At 43.5% G+C, this 17,470-nt stretch overlaps 1 protein-coding gene across 3 annotated transcripts; it reads right to left on the bottom strand.

The window, feature by feature from the left end:
- Nucleotides 1-8,481: 8,481 nt before the first annotated feature.
- On the bottom strand, nt 8,482-17,014 carry LOC135633699 (probable inactive receptor kinase At5g10020). Of its 3 annotated transcripts, XM_065143506.1 has the most exons (4): nt 15,778-17,014; nt 13,528-15,174; nt 13,193-13,283; nt 9,029-9,166 (listed from the first exon to the last, which is right to left on the bottom strand). In XM_065143506.1, exons 1-3 carry the CDS (start codon nt 16,694-16,696, stop codon nt 13,198-13,200), a joined length of 2,652 nt encoding a protein of 883 aa, XP_064999578.1. In that variant the 5' UTR covers nt 16,697-17,014; the 3' UTR covers nt 9,029-9,166; nt 13,193-13,197. The 3 variants fall into 3 exon arrangements, with proteins under 3 accessions (XP_064999577.1, XP_064999578.1, XP_064999579.1); XM_065143505.1 differs by lacking the exon at nt 13,193-13,283 and having other exon boundaries at nt 8,482-9,166; nt 15,778-17,010; XM_065143507.1 differs by lacking the exon at nt 13,193-13,283 and having other exon boundaries at nt 9,123-9,259; nt 15,778-17,013.
- Between the last annotated feature and the right edge of the window lie 456 nt (nt 17,015-17,470).

A 17,470-nucleotide genomic window follows, 5' to 3' on the forward strand; every position in this document is an offset into this window, starting at 1 on the left:
CAGACCTCAATAATAATAATCACAAGTACACACATCACACGGTCCATGATCATCCGTCCACTCATCATACATCACATGTATAAATAATCATCATCATGTAGGACTACTAGATAATAATAAAAATAATAATCAACTAAACCTTTTAATTAATTAATATTTTCTGAAATCAGGGATATATAGGGAATTTCTCAATTCCTAAGGGTATTTTCGTAATTTGGACAAAAGACAGAAACTGGAATTTCTCAAATTCCGAGGGGGCAAAACTGTCTTTTTGCCCAGAAAACCCTAATGCCCTTCTCCCCCTTGCTGCTGCGCCGCCGCCGCCGCCACCCTACTGGCGGTGGCCTGTGCGGCGAGGGCGAGGGCACTGCCCTCGCCTGCAGGTGGCACGCCCGCTGGGGTCGCTGCCGCTGCAGTTGGGCGCCCCCGCGGGCGCCGCCGCCTTCGCGGGCGGTTCTGCCCGCGAGTCAGCGCCCGCAGGTGGTGCTGTCTCGCTGGCGGCCGCCCCTGCGGGGTTTTTGCCCGTGGGAGCAGCGGCCACAGGCGCCGCTGCCCTGCGGTGCCTCAGCCCGCGCTGCTGCCCCGCGGCGCCTCTGCCCGCGGGCTCAGTGGCCGTAGGCGCTTCTACCGAGCGGGCTGCCAGCCCCGCCGGCCGCAAGCCTGCTGCAAGCAGACCGCCGGCCGGCTGCTGCAGGCACAGCGCTTGCGCATGCGCCGGCGCTGTGCTGCCTGGCTACGGCTGCGGCTGGCTGCAGGCATGCAGATCGAGGGCAGCAACTGTTGCTGCCCTTCCTTGCTTTTGCGTCAACGATTTTGACGTCAATATTCTTCCTAAACACAACACACGCAGTTCAAAAACCAATCATTCGCACGAACAGCCTGGCTCTGATACCACTGTTGGGAAATCATAGGGGGGGCGACATCATATGCGCAGCGGAAGAACAAGAAAACAAAAATCCCCGATTCCCAAAAAGATGTTCATCGTCGTGCGAAGATTGGTGCGCAAAATCCGCAAAAAACACAAAACTGCGCATAGAGATTGTGTTACCTAGGGAGATCGTATATCCCTGTTTCCTTGCAGATCCTTAGGAGAGGGTGAAGGAGGTCAAGCGTCCTCCTCTCTAGCGGTGATCCACACAGCAGGGTTGCGACGACGCTCCTCAAAACTCCAGGCCTACTCTGAGGTGGAGAGGGAGAGGAGAATAGGAAGGGCAAGCAAAGACTCTAGCCTATGAGGCTGTGAATCCCTCCTATTTATAGAGATCCCGTGTCAAAACCCTAATGGGTCCTTTCCCTAGTGGGTATTGGATCTGCATCCAATAAGACAAGGGCTCCGTCGGATATCTCATATCTGAACCTCTACTCATCGCAATGCCTACCATATGTGTGTGACCCTCTAGGCCCAATATCGAGCTGGCCGTGAGTCATACCTGTCAGAACTCCTTCTAACTCAGTGAATTATTATCTCTGTAATAATTCACTCGACTCATCGACTACGGAAGTACTAGGCCACTACGCCGTAGTCCCCAGACGATACAGGGGAATCCAATCCATTGGACCTGTCTGTCCTCAGTTACCATGTACCTATAGTCCCTCATCCATCTAATATCCCAGAGACCGTATATCGAGCATGTTGCTGTCAGACCCATACGGTTTCTACTCGAGTCTCGCTCTAATCGGATTCTCCCGGAGAACTCTTTCTCTCTCAACCCGAATGACCCTGGCCAGGGATTTGTCTGAGCAAGAACACATGGGATATTCCTCTCATGATACCGAGAGTGGATGATCCTCTATCGACACTCAATAGCCCTCGTAAGGTCGACTACCACTCCCAATGACCAGCTGTACTAGATCTGGGAACAGCCAAACCTATAAGTCTGGTATCAAAGAGTGGAGCACTCATACAGGACATCCTTGGTGTCTCAAGTCTAAGAACCAGATACACCACTAGGACTACGGAATCGTTGTCTGACAATAAGGCATCATCAACCATCCAGCATTCCGTAAGCGGATCAATCAGTGAACTCATTCTCCAATGAGCACCTGTACTGTATCCCTAGTGTCCCTACACGAGCAGCTATGAGACCAGCTGCATCCATCATATGGACGGGTATACAGCACACCAGTCTATCCGGTTATCACGATGTCCCTCTCGAGTAACCTATGACTAGGATTATTTAGGATATGTGTTTAAAGGTGAATCGATCTCATTATCGTGATCTCATCACGATCCGATTCCCATTGCACAAATCCAAGGACATCACAATATATATGCATTTATGCAATAGTTATAAAGTGATATACGCCAAAATATAATAAGCAAAAAGATTCTGTATCAAGTCACACGTGCCATCACTCACGTGATTGGCTTGCTGGGCACCTATGACTAGCACCTCATCCATCTAATATCCTAGAGACCGTATATCGAGCATGGTGCTGTCAGTCCCATACGGTTTCTACTCGAGTCTCGCTCTAATCGGATTCTCCCGGAGAACTCTTTCTTTCTCAACCCGAATGACCCTAGCCAGGGATTTGTCTGAGCAAGAATACATGGGATATTCCTCTCATGACGCCAAGAGTGGATGATCCTCTATCGACACTCAATAGCCATCGTAAGGTCGACTACCACTCCCAATGACCAGCTGTACTAGATCTGGGACACCCAAACCTATAAGTCTGGTATCAAAGAGTGGAGCACTCATACAGGATATCCTTGGTGTCTCAAGTCTAAGGACCAGATACACCACTAGGACTACGGAATCACTGTCTGACAATAAGGCATCATCAACCATCCAGCATTCCGTAAGCGGATCAATCAGTGAACACATTCTCCAATAAGCACCTGTATTGTATCCCTAGTGTCCGTACACGAGCAGCTATGAGACCAACTGCATCCATCATATGGACGGGTATACAGCACACCAGTCTGTCCGGTTATCACGATGTCCCTCTCGAGTAACTTATGACCGGGATTATTTAGGATATGCGTTTAAAGGTGAATTGATCTCATTATCGTGATCTCATCACGATCCGATTCCCATTATATAAATCCAAGGACATCACAATATATATATATATATATATATATATATATATATATATATATATATATATATATATATATATATATATGCAATAGTTATAAAGTGATATATGCCAAAATATAATAAGCAAAAAGATTCTGTATCAAGTCACACGTGCCATCACTCATGTGATTGGCTTGTTGGGCACCTATGACTAGCATTAATGACCCAGGAATTTCACCTCTGAGGATAAATGCGAGACACCTGATTGTTATGGTCAAAGAGTTTACGAATCTCACTCATGCTCATGGGCATAATATAGGCTATCGCCCAACTCCTTCCCCAACTAGCTTAATAAACCACATTGTCGTCTCAACGTCCCAACCATCATTGGCACCCATGACCATCAGAATTCCTCCAATTGACATAGCACTGGCAACTCAGGATCATCCTCAACCGTGAAGTTCACCGTGCCGTCACTTTAGTGCCCTAACTTACTCGAATTAAAAACCAAATTGATGGATTCGATGGACGACTCCTTGAGGGCCCAATTACGACAAATGGACTAACGCCTATACGAGATACGTTGAGAGTTCCAACAGTCCAAGAGGGAAGGTTCAGTTGATCCCACCTCGGGCCACTCTTCGTTCACTCAGAATATCCGAGAGGACCAATCCTGATAAAATTTTGCCTCCCATCATTGGAAGCTTTTGACGATAATCCAAACCAGTAGAGCATGTTATCACCTTTCGCACTCAAATGTCTTTGTATGACACTTCGGATGCTTTGATGTATCACACATTCCCAATAATGCTAAGAGGCTCGATGCGGGAGTGGTAGAGTTGCCTGAAGCCACTTACAGTCGGCTCTTTCACTCAGCTCACAAAAGAATTTGAGCTCGACTTCCTCATGAACATATGTTTGAGACCGTCTATGGTAATGCTGCTCGAGCTCAAACAAAGGAAGGAAGAAACCCTCTTTGACTTTATTACACGGTTCACCCAAGACATGTAGGAAACCCACCCATCCCTCGTGATTCAAACTTTTATGATAGGCCTCAAGCCTACTTATTTTTTTTTATCATTGGTGGAGAGGCCATTGATGATAGTGCTCAAGATTCTCCAAAGAGCTAACCAGTACATAATTGTAGAAATAATGATTTCAAGGAGGGGATACCTCCTCGGGGCATAAGGCATATGGTCGAGCCATAATAAAAAAAAATCCGAGATCAAGAGAAGGCGTGAAAATAACTTTCAAAGAAGAAGAGACAAAGTGCCTTGATTTGAATCATGACGATGCCTTGGTGGTCTCTATGAGGATGATTAATGCTTTAGGAAAAAGAGTCATGATTGATACATATAGTTCTATTGATATACTCTATTTCAACGCTTTTCAAAAACTTGGGTTATCGGCTAACAACCTCTCCCCAATAGAGTCTTCACTGATGGGATTCACGGGTGATTTTATCTACCCTTTGGAGACCATAAGCCTACACATCACATTTGACGAGGAACCCTGCTCCAAGATAGTGATGACCAAGTTCATAGTGGTTAAAATCCTCTTAGCGTACAATGTGATTATAGGTCAACCCACTCTCAATCGACTAAATGCCATGATGACCTATTATATGGTGATGAAGTTCTCAAGGAGGACTGACGTCGGGAAATTGAAGAGCAATCCAAGGGAGTCCCGCTAGTGTTATTTGATGATAGCCTCATTTTCAAAGAAAGTTAAGTCTAAGATGCCACCACTGGATCCCCGAGATTTTGCTAAACTCCTCCCAAACTCGGAGCCAATGGAGCAGCTGATTGAAGCACCACTTGATAAGACTTGTTTTGATTGGGTTGTCAAGGCCAGAGCAGTGCTTCTTGAGATGAAGTAAGTACAACTCATCAACTTCCTCAAAAAAATATCAAGGTGTTTGTCTAGTCATCAAAAAACATGCTAAGCATAGATCCAAATGTGGCTCAGTACCACCTAAATATCTCCTCCGAGGCTCGACCTGTGAAGTAAATGCCTCGTAGATTTGCTCTCGAATGCCAACGGACAATTAGTAATGAAGTTGATCGGTTGTCGGTTGTTGAGAGTGAGGTTCGTTATCAAGGTCTAATACCCCCATTGGCTTTCGAATGTTATACTAGTCAAAAAATCTAATGAGAATTAGAGAATGTGTTGATTATACCGATCTCAACAAAGCCTATTTGAATGACAACTATCCTCTCCCTTGGATCAATCAACTAGTAGATGCCACCTTGGGTCAAGAGCTTCTTATGTTCATGAATGCATTCTCAGACTATAACTAGATTAGAATAGTATCCCAGGATCGGAAGCATATTTCCTTCATCACCGACACTTATGGTCGAGGTGTATATTACCATTTGGGTTAAAAAAATATGGGGCTAACGTACCAAAGGATGATAAATAAGATGTTTAGCACTATATATAGAGGAATGTAGAGTTATGTAGATGACATGATAGTCAAAAGTAGAATGGCTAACCTGCACTTGGCGGGCCTGATCGAGACGTTTCGAGTTTTGAAAAAATTCAACATGCATCTCAATGTATCCAAGTGTGCCTTCGAGGTTGGTTCAGGAAAATTCGTCGAGTTCATCAACTAAGTGAGGATGAATCCCTAGTTCCAGTTTGCGCTCACAAAGAAGTAACATTCTCTCTTACCTTTATTGTTTAAAAGAGGCGCCACCCACTTTAAAACCTCCCCGGGCAACTAAATGGTAGCCTCTCCTCCCTTTGCATAGCCGGAAACAAGAGGCAAAGAGGGTGCGGGTTGAGATAATGTCGACACATCAGCACTCCCCAATGAACACTATGAGATAGCGCCATGACTTGGGCGTCATATGAGAAGGTGAAATCCTCCACCACTATAGGAATGAAACTATTACCGAATGGAGGGAAAAGTAGAGCCCCACCTTGAGGGTGTCACAAGACAAACATAACACCCCTGGAACCAGGTTGAACGAGTGTTGATTAGGTCAAGGAGCATGTAGCTTAAAGTCGATCGGGATGCAATATCAGGTTCATAGGCGATCCAAGAGAGGTGCGCTCACCACTAAATCATAGTCATGAGAATTCCTCATAGACTCTTGGTCCTGAAGAGCCTTCGAGTTTTTGAGAGATGCCCCCTCTGATGTGGATGACCCGACTACCCGAAGATGTAGCATGAACCTTGATTGATTGATGACTAGAGGATCCAAAAGAACTAGTGCAAGATAAGAAAGACATCCCGACTTGAGACAAGAAAGCAAAATTGACACCGAGAGGTGGGACTCGAAGATCGACTTGCCTTGCCAAGGCTAAGCGAGAAATGCTTCTTCGAAGATGCAAAGGGGTGAGACCAGGAGCTCCTGAGATCCCAAAGTCTTTGGACTCTGAAGGCTTAGGTGAAGAATGAGTCATGTTCCTTAATATGTGAGGAATTTAAAAGCTATTAATCTCTCTCCTCCTATGATCAAGTCGGGTATCCCCTCAGGGACAAAACCTAAGAGGCTCTAATGGTGAAAAAGCTTAAATCCTGCCATGGTGGGGGAGCCTTGATATTCACTATGATGGGCAAGCTCGAAATTCACCATGGTGGAGTGAGACTTTGAGATCTGCCATGGTGGACCTTCGAGATCCGCTACAGTGAGAAAACCCAAAATTCGCTACGATAGAGTGAGGCATCGAGATGTGCTACGACAGGAAAGTTCAAAATCCACTAAGGTAGAGTGAGGCTTCAAGATCCACTACAATGGGAAAACCCAAATCTACCACGATGACCTAAGGCTTCAAGATTCGTTATAACGAGAAAGCCCAAAATCCGCCATGTTGGAGTGAGGCTTCAAGATCTGCTACAATAAAAAAGCCCAAAATTCATCATGACAAAGTAAGGTTTCGAGATTCGCTATGACGAAAAATCTCAAAATCTATCATGGTGGAGGTTTTGAGATTTGCTATAACAAGGACTTTAGGTCGGATATACTTGAGATATCAGTTGAGAAAACCCAACCCATGCCATCAGATTTGCCACGGTGAAAACTTGGGACCAAATGTACTTGATGTGTGTGAATCGTGGAATAAATGATACATAATATTTTGATAGTCAATTCCCACTTGCCAACTAATCACCCCAAGGGCGTTGACATGGAAGAAAGGGGCCTCGTCATCCTCCCCCTATTACTAATGTAGGAATGGTTATAACTTATCGGCCCCTGGGTTCATCCCCCCTTTATCGTCCTCATGTACAAAATGCTAAGGGGAGACGTTGAGACCGTTCCAGAAGGCCCCCTCAGTTGGCCAGGTATAAAAATCAACTCTTGGCATCGGCCCGAGAGACAACCTTTTGAAGGACATCACATACCCCATAAAAATTTTAGATTAACTTGAGCGTGGGAGAGATTGGGTCAAGAAACCTCTCCCAACATTGGTCTTTGTGCAGGAAATCCCCTAGAAGTCAAACCCTCACCTTGGAGCCAATGCAAATCCACTCTAGAGCAACCACAAGTCCATCTCAAAGCGATTGCAACTCCACTTCGGAGCCACCTTAGATATCTTAAGGTAGCCCAAAGGAGATCTTAGACGTCTCTACGCTTTCGAATATGGATCAAGCTAGGCTAACTCAAAGTGTGTACTTTTCCTCGACGACAACGATCTATTTAAGAAATTTTAAAATAATTTTAAATAAAAATAAGAAGATCTTTATATATTTTAAATAAATATTTATTTTGTATATCACATCAACTTTAATATATGTTTTTAGATTTTTTTAAAATAGTTTATTTGAGAGTTAAAATTGTTATTGAATGGTAACTAGGAATGCCATGCCAGCTTAGCCATGTTATTCTACGGGTGTCACCAGCATGCTATTCTCGTCGGGGCAGGCGACCGACGACTTGTCTCAGAGGCGAGTGGGCTTGATGGACGACGCGGGAACGAAAACCGACGAGGCGTTCCGGCTCCGAGACGGGGCTGGCTTCCCTCTGCTCGCCCGCGCGTTCCCCGTCGTTGCCGCGGACCGTCTGCTTGTCGAGGCGGTGCACGTCATGGCCACGCTCGGGGAGGGGCGGCTCCTCTTCTGCAGCTCCTCAACCTAGCTGATGTGCTGCCTCAACAGCCGACTGCTTGAGGAAGACGACGTGGACGAAGCCAGCAAAGGTGTGATCCGACAGTGCCACGACTCGACCGCCTGAGTCCCGGAGAAGCACCTGAAGCACATCCAGTGGGGCGCACAGCGGAGCTAATTGACGAGATCGGTTACCCTTCGAGGTTTGACTGATTCTGGTCAAAATCGGATTGTGGATTTGACCGTTGACTTTTTCTTCAACCTGTCATCACGTTATGCTTGCGGTAGACTTCCAAAACAATCAACAGCCAAAATCAGAGACATTAAGACTGAAAGACGCTTAAATATCAGTAAAATGAGAACACATCCTTTGCAACTCAACTCACGACACTCCTATCGATATCAAATCAACCAATGGATCAAGCTCTTTACATGCAGAACCCGAAAAATTGGGGATGCCAACAAATTCAAGTTATATGTACAAAAGAAGGGGAGAAAAGAAAACCTCACAATGTGATGGCGCAGAGATCTTGAAAGACCGTCTTGATGTTAGGCCTCTCATTTACAGGAAGAATACACTTAAGTGATATAGCAAGCAATTCATCCATCACCTTTGGAGCTTCCTCCAAGCCAGTGATATCTCTATCAAAGCAGTCGGTTCCTCTGCCTTCCCTGTTGCACATCTGAACCCAATCAGTGAGATCAACCGCACCGGTCTTGCCTGAGATAATATCACCAGCACTTCTTCGGGTTAGTAGTTCCATTAGGATCACCCCGAATGCATATATGTCAGCCTTGAATGATGGGAATGGCCTGCTTGCACTTTGTAGCTCGGGTGCCCGGTAACCAAGTGCTCCCAAGTTTAGTATGTGTTCAGCAGTCCCACTTTGTGTCATAAGACGATGAAGGCTGTAATCTTTCAACCTAGCGGTGAGATCTGGGCCACTCAGGAGGATATTGGTTGGTTTTAGACTTCCGTGAGCCAGGCCCTTCTCGTTATGGAGGTAAAATAAACACCGAGCCACGTCGATAGCAATTTTTAGCCTTTGGCTCACTGATAGGCGAGAGTACCTTCTAGATGTTGACTCTGCAGAAAAATGACAAGTCGATATAAGATACTCCCACTCTTGAAGAAAGATAATCTTTTGTTACCAACTAGAAGTCTCACATAAATGATCACCTGGAAAAGCAAATGTGCATACATGTTCTTTTAAAACCTAAAAAGTTTAAAGGCCAAACACCAAACAGCAATGCATAAGAGGAAAAGAATAATGATAAATTCCAGAAAAAAGGGTATAGAAATGAATGCTGAGATGGAGTAGGTCAAACTGAAAAAGGAGATAATGGGGTTCTGCTGAATAAAACAGAAACAGAAAATAAATAATTTACATGCTGAATAACAGAAAATTACACATCCTACAAGTGTCATCCTAGCTGCCATATAAAGCATTCATCATTTGCAAATGATCATTGTATAAAACAAATAACAAAATATTCTTTGATTCTAAGATTTTTTTATCCATATTTGTAGGTACCTGATGTTTTTAACTGATAGAAAGTGGATATACATAGTCCAAGACAGATAATCTAATTTATGGAAGTCTATCTTTGTACTAAATTTGTCATTGCTGTCATTGCCTTATCTATAATAGTGACAAAGAAATGTCAATAAGGAGGCTCATCTTCTAGCAAAGAGGGGCCTCAACTCTCCCAGCAACACCATACAGGAGGGAGATCACTCCCTATCTGATCCTTTTGTAATCAGCTCCCTTTGATTAATAACACTCAGTTGTTTTTCGTTAAAAAAACAATAGTGACAAAGAAAAAATTAACTGAATAAAGCATCTATAATAGCAAGTCATGTATGCTGGAAGATGTTAAGCAGTAAAAAGATCTTTAAAAAAAGAATAGAACTTGACACATAATAGTGGAGTGGGTGCTAAGGCTGTCTTGTCTCATGTGAGCGGCTCAAAACTATCCGAACGAGGTGCCTTTGCCTAGGTGCCACCTGGATGAGCACCTCAACTTGGGCACTCTCATCTCGTTCAAGCGCCTCAAACCTTTCTGGGCGAGGCACCTTTGCCTAGGTGCCACCTAGGCGAGCATCGTTGCCTAGGTACCACTTAGGCCAGCACCTCAGCTTGGGTGCTCTCACCTCGTCCAAGCACCTCAAACCTATCAAAGCGGGGCGCCTTTGCTTGAGCACCATCCCAGCGAGCACCTTAGGCTGGGAGTGACCAACCTAGCATAGGGAGCCCGATCCGCACCAAACTGGTGGTTAGACCTGAGCCTGACTAAGATTTTGGTTTGACTTAACTGACTAAGGCTAGATTTAGGGGTAGCGAGCTCGGACCACCTAGCTTGATTGGAGCCATAACCACGACTTGGTTTGGCTCAATTGACTAAGGCTGGGTTGATAATGTTGTCTCCCCACCACCCCTCGCTTTCTACGCCATGTTCCACTTCTTGCAATTACGACTAAGCCCTAATTTCACTGACAACTCTCCACATATTATTCGATGAATGCTTCTTCTTCACTAATGCATTTCCTAGTTTGACCACATTTGACCTAGGGATCTAATAGCACTGACCCACCTTTGCTCTTATGCACCTACCTCTCTTCTCTAGAGCATATCTCTGCTCTGCTCCATCTACCACCAAAGAAAGTCAGAGATGAATGACCCAAGGCCACATTCCATTGGACTCTGCCACTTTTGTTGTTCACGGCTGACTCGTCACCCCCCTCCCCTTCTCCTCAGTCTGCAACAAACTTAGTCTCCATCTATTGCAGCAAAGTTTTCTTTCCTTCTGTTGCTTCCAATATGAAGAAACTCTTTAGTTGTTATCGCCACTAGCCTCCCTATTTAGCCTGCTACTTAGCAGTTGTCACTGATGCCAACAAGCACACTCAAGTCAAGAACAATTGCCACTACCCTATTAGGCAGTAGTGTTTGTTCTATTGTTGTTTCTACAGCGACAAAAGCAACCACTTTCCATGATCTCAATAGTCTTCTAGACACTTTAGATTGCCTTTCACCTGTTAGATATGAAGCTCCTGTAATCCTGTTTGATTGATTTTTTTTTTTCTTAACAATTATCTTTATCCTTAAATATATTTTGCTATTTTTATAATTTATATATGGTGCATATCTTGCTTCCCTTGGGTCAGGCCTAGGCGACCCTGGGGATTTTGGAATATTTTGGAATCTTAGTACCTTTTAGCATCTAGCGTTTTTGACAATACTGCACATAAACAAAGATATCAATATCGTATATCCAATATCACTAACTTGGACTTCGAATATATACACCAATTATGCTTCTGCAACATGATCCAACATCACTTGTTTGTCTAAATATGAACTTATCTCTATAGGTTGTAAAGGCAGTAAATGGGACAGATATTTGGTAAGCAAGCTCATTAGACTTCATAGTTTACCAATTTCTATATCCTAAATCTAAATTATGCTTTCACATATATCTATGCAATTCCTAATGCTCTTGTTACATGTCCGTATTGAACCATTTTCAATCCTCGGATAGTCACATTCCACATTTTGCCCAAGCTTGTAAATGATACCCCATCTCACATCTGTGATATTTCTTCCATGGTTTCCAGCCTAATCTGCCCTTTAATTCTTATTCAACTAGCAATCATAATGTCAGTAACAGAAACCAAAAATTAAAACAAGTAGTTTTTCAGTGATTTAAAAAGCGCTAGGCGCCAAAAGGCGCCAAGGTCCACAAACGCCCGAGGCGCTAGGCGCTCGCTAGAGCGAAGCGAGGCGCTAAATTATAAAAATATATAATATAATTATAAAAATATATAATATAATTATTTAAAATTATCTAAATTATAAAAATATATAATATAATTATAACAATAATTTCAAATAAATAAAAATTGACAACATTAAAATCAAATTAATATATTATTAATCTATTAACAGAAAATTAATCATTTCAAAATTCAAATAAACTTAATATTAAGAGTATACTGAGCCTGATGGAGAAACGAGGAAGCAGCGACGACGAGCGACGGTAGCAGCAGCAGCGAGCGGCAGCAGCAACGGCGACAGTGGCAGCGGGAAAGGGAAAGGGAGCGGAAGGCGCGAGCAGCGGGGGCCTCGAGGGAGGCGTGAGCAGCGGGAAGGCTCGCGGGAGGGCTCGCAGGAGGCGAGAGGGCTCGCGGGAGGCGTGAGCAGCGGGAGGGCTCGAGGGAGGCGCGAGCAGCGGGAAGGCTCGCAGGAGACGCGAGCAGCGAGAGGGCTCGCGGGAGGCGCGAGTAGCGACAGCGGCGAGCAGCGGCAGCGAGCGACGAGATCGCGATCGGGATCGGGATCGGGATCGAGAGCGGCAGCAGGTTAGTGTTCGGTTAGGGTTAGGGTTGGGGTTATATCGGTTTAGTTGGTTCGATTGAACCAACTAACAACCGAACCAGGACCGAACCAGACCTAAAATTCTGGTTCGGTCGCCTTGGTTTACCCAGGCGCTCGCCCGAAGCGCCCAGCGCCTGGGCTCGGGCGAGCGCCCAGGCGGCGCCTATTTGAAGCACGCCGCCTGGGACATTAGTGAGGCGCTCGGGCCTCGCCTCGCCTCGCCCGAGCGCCTTTTGCAATCACTGGTTTTTTGCATAATAAGATAAACTCAAAGAGCATAACAATTCCTCTAATTATTCCTTTTCATCAGAAATAGACTGGGGACAACTTACTTTTTATTTGACAACAATAGTTTACTGAATCCATGTGGCAAATGTTTCTTTACAAAATGTTATGTAGACTTTAATTGATATTATTCAATGTGCAACTTAAATTGGATCAAGTAGCATTGGATTATCATATTATGATAATTTATAGAGTTATGTTCATACTGGATTAGTATACTTAACCTCGGGCATGCAGTTAAAAACTTGAGAGGATCAATAGGCACTAAAGGAAGTTTTTGACCTTAAATTATATTATTCAACGTGCAACTTAAATTGGATCAAGTAGCATTGGATTATTATATTATGATAATTTTTAGAGTTATTCTCATACTGGATCAATATGCCTAACCTCTGGTATGCATTTAAAAACTTGAGAGGATCAATAGGCACCAGGAGGAAATTTTTTACCTTAACTAGTTGACACCTTTATCAGAATAATCCACCCAAGATATGAAACACCACATTTCTGGTAGTACGCTAATATCCTTTTCTCCAGAATCTAAACACATTTAGTGCTCTCCATGTCAAGTGAAATATTTCAAGGTTTGCTTATTGATAAAAGATATGTGAATTAACTCCGGGATCTTAAAATTGAAGAACATTGGCACAAGATGAAAGGGGAAGTCCACAGAGAGAGTTAGCAAAACAACATTTTAGTTTTATCAAAGAAGAAAACAAGTCAAATAACAAGCTAGTAACTGATTGAAAAGCAGCTAAAATAGAATGAAGACAAGAGATCTTACCATAAAGATGAAGTGTCAGACAATCTCCGTTAACATAATCAGAAATAATCAATCTCTCTTGCACGCTTGAGCCCCAATAATAACCCCTCCACGGGATGATATTTGGATGTTTAATTGTTCCAATTCTCTTTGCTTCCTTAGCAAACTCTTTTTTGTTTTTGACAAGGCCAACTCTTAGCCACTTCACAGTCAAAAAATGACCACTATTGATGGTTGCTTTATAGGAAGTCCCATGACTGCTTCTACCAAGAACTTCTGCAGGGGCACGAGATAATTCTTCTACTGTAAATATCAAAGAGTTATCCAAGAAAAAGAGTTCCCCAACTAGTCGATCTGGTGAATACACATCTAACATCACTGGTTGATCTGATGCACCTAAATCAATAAAACAAGGCGAAGAACACAGTGGTGACCCTGGAGAAGACTTTTCTCCCATGTTTGCAGGAAAATTAGGTGGCATATTAACCATAGTAGATTCCAAAGTTCTCTTATCAGAATAACCATATTCAATAGCTTCTGTCAGTAACTCCTGTGCAGACACCGATCTGGTAGCAGAATCTAACAAATGATCATTTGAAAAACTCATTGAAGTAGTCACAGGATTATCTTTTGAAGACATAAACATCTTCGGACGATCAAATCTCCCAAGCTTTATTTCCATAGAAGTGGCTTGGTCATTAGATCGATTCCTTCCGCAAATTTCTTGGGACCTTATCACATACAATGTCAATAAAGCAAACAAGATTAACATGACAGCACCAATAGAGCCAACAATGGCAGCTATTCGAATACTATACTTTAGACGACGACCTCCAACATCTTCACCATTGCTTCCTGAATACATGCCATTGGGAGAAACTAGTAACGTATTTCCTGGATAAAATGAGGTGCTTGGAAACCTCTGCAAACTCGGGGGAATAGTGCCTGATAGATCATTGTAGGAAACATTGAAAACCTTCACACCTGTTTGAGGCATATCAGGTATATGACCCTCAAAATGATTGTTTGATAGGTCAAGTATTTCCAAAGAAACAAGCCTGCCTAGCTCACTGGGCAACTCTCCAGATAAGGTGTTATTGCGAAGAATGAGCAGCTTAAGTCTTTGCACATTACCAATTTCTGGAGGCAATGGACCAGATAATGAGTTATCCGACAAATCGAGAATCTCTAGATGGCTATAAGAAGGTAGAACAAGTGATTCAGTTAAATGTGAACTCTGAAGTGGAATACCTCCAGAAAATTGATTTCCCGAAAGATTCAAGCTAGTCAAGGTCAAGGATGTAAAAAATCTTGGCAAAATTGGTCCTGAGAATCTGTTTAGGCTGAGATCAATTATGGATAACCCAGGATAGTTTCCCAATGCAGCAGGAAGAGAACCAACTAAAGAATTATTTCGAATCTTTATGGATGTGAGGTTCTGAAGTTGAGATGCCTCAGGACAGTTTCCTGACAATGAATTGGAGCTTAAGTCGATCAATTCCAAAGTGTGTTCCCAACTCTGCATTGCAGACAGATCACCAGATATGTTGTTATTACTTAAATCCACTGATACAGACACCCCAATACTTGAGGGCAATACACCCCATAGCATATTAGAGGACAGATTTAGAAACCTCAAGGATGTAGAGTTAATAGTCTGGACATAACCTGAACAGGCAATAAACATGTTATTTAGTTGATCTTCGATAACAAACAGGAGTTAAATGTGCAGAAAATACTTTCTAAAGCAAAGAACGATGCTTCAGTTGAAAACTATAACTACCAAACATTGACACAGAAACTAGCATTTGCACCATGAAGCAGGATAATTTTAACCATTAAAGAGGGTATTCAGCTGACTTGTTTTATGTGACAACTATTTCCAACTTCCAAGTTCATAAAGAATTGTGAAACTGTAAAAAGAATTGTATTAACAACGTTGTGAAACAGTATTTTTGTATGATAAAAGTACTCTAAAGGCATCAAAAATGGATATTCCAAGTTTTTCAAAGAAAGAAATTCAATATATTAATGTAAGAATAGTTGAAGACAAGCAATATCCTCCATCCTGATGATTCTTGTACATGATGACTATGTATCTTTTTTTTATTTTGATATTTTCTAAGAAACATAAATATAGACAAGTTTTCTATGCTCTTACTAGCAGTGCTGATCTTGCAAAGAGGGAATCTATGGAAAAGCTCAATCAAAACTCTCAGTTCTACTAAGCTTTGCTATTTTAACTTTTGCCACATATCACAATATATTTACCTGTAAATCTATTTTCACTAAGGTCAAGTTCTGACATATGCAGTGTGCTTGAAAACAGCTCTCCTGGTATAGATCCATACAGCTTATTTCGGCCAGCTCGAAAAACATTTAAGCTGAACACTGAACCGAAAGGCGGAAGCTCCCCATTCAGCTGATTGTTGCTCACATCTAAAACCTCCAAATTCTTGAACACATGCATCACATCATTCGAAAAGAAGCCTCCACTGAGCATGTTATTGCTCAAATTCAAGTACTTGACTGTATTCCCCAAACCCGTGAGGTTTCCCGCATCAACAATGAGGTTTCCCGTAAAGCCGTTGCTGCTCAGATCTACGTAACCAATGTTTCTGAGCTCCGAAAGAAACCCGGCGATGTCGCCCCGCAAGCCATTGGATCTCAAATCCAGCACTCTGAGCTGCTGTAGATTCTGGATCCCGGTCGGAAACCCTTGCTCGAAGTTGTTCCAAGAGAGATTGAGATACTCCAACCCCCAGAGCTCAGTGATCCGGCCCGGGATGGGCCCGTAGAACTGGTTAGCTGATAGATCCAAGCGCTGCAGCGAGGACATGCCGCCGAGGCCGGGCACGAGGCGGCCGGTGAAGGCATTGCCGGCAAGACTGAGGTTCTGGAGGTGGGCGACGCGGGTGAGGGTGGAGAGCTTGAGGTCGCCGGCGAGACCGAGGCGGTCGAGCGCGAGGGCCACGACGTTTCCGTCGCCGTCGCAGGAAACGCCGTACCACGCGCCGCAGACGGTGGATCCGGGCTGCGCCTGGTTCCAGGAGCCGAGGACGCGGCCGGAAGGGTCAGAGGAGATTGCCTTCTTGAACTCGAGGAGGGACCTGGCGTCCTCGTCCGGGGCGGCGGAGGCCGCGGAGAAGAAGAGGAAGAGTAGGAGGAGGGCGCCTAGGTAGGGATCCATCTCCGAGGGTTCCTCCACTCACGGATTGGGGTAAGCAGGGGAGGAAAACCCAGCCATGGCTCGAAAAGAAGAGAAGAAAAGAATGGGGAAAACGGAGAAGAGAAAGAAGAGTTGAGAAGACCGGTGATAAAGGAGAAGGGGAGAGGGGGGGTGGAAGTCTTACATGTACAACCGTATGAATACACGGGGAAGGGAACAAACAACAAGAACAATAACAAAACACAGCTACAGACGGTGAAAGAAGCTTAGACTCAAAAAATACAAATGGAGAAAAAGATCAAACACCACAACCCCACATGATGGATTGGGGTCTGCAGTGTGCATATTGGGCCTTGCATGTGTTCCTTTCTCCTTCTCTACTTTCTTCCATCACCTAATCACTCTCTCTCTCTCTCTCTCTCTCTCTCTCTCTCTCTCTCTCTCTCTCTCTCTCTCTCTCTCTCTCTCTTGCTTTATTTAAATCTTAAAACATTGGTATTGCAAATACATCCCTCTAAAAATGTCACCATCCATCTATTACTACTAATTACTATTAAATTTTAAAAAATAAACATTTTCAATATGTCAATATTTTTTATTGCTTTCATTAATTATTTAATTCCTCATTTTTCTTAACTTTTTTGAAAGGGATATTGATCTTAGATTGAGTGTTAATGTCTTTATATCAACAATGAAGAGACAAAAGAATTCGAATGGCAAATGTACATGTTTGAGTTCTACAGGGACATATATACTAAACTTTAAATTTAGAGAGGTAATTCCAAAAATCACCTT

This window comes from Musa acuminata, chromosome BXJ3-3, assembly GCF_036884655.1.
Source record: "Musa acuminata AAA Group cultivar baxijiao chromosome BXJ3-3, Cavendish_Baxijiao_AAA, whole genome shotgun sequence".
Classification (NCBI taxonomy): Eukaryota; Viridiplantae; Streptophyta; class Magnoliopsida; order Zingiberales; family Musaceae; genus Musa; species Musa acuminata.

Coding starts and splice junctions, on each gene's coding strand:
- LOC135633699 (XM_065143505.1), bottom strand. CDS start 16,696: ATGGATCCCTACCTAGGCGCCCTCCTCCTACTCTTCCTCTTCTTCTCC. Junction 15,175..15,777: donor TAGTGAAAATAGATTTACAG/GTAAATATATTG, acceptor TTGCCTGTTCAG/GTTATGTCCAGACTATTAAC. Junction 9,167..13,527: donor TCTGACACTTCATCTTTATG/GTAAGATCTCTT, acceptor ATTTTTCTGCAG/AGTCAACATCTAGAAGGTAC.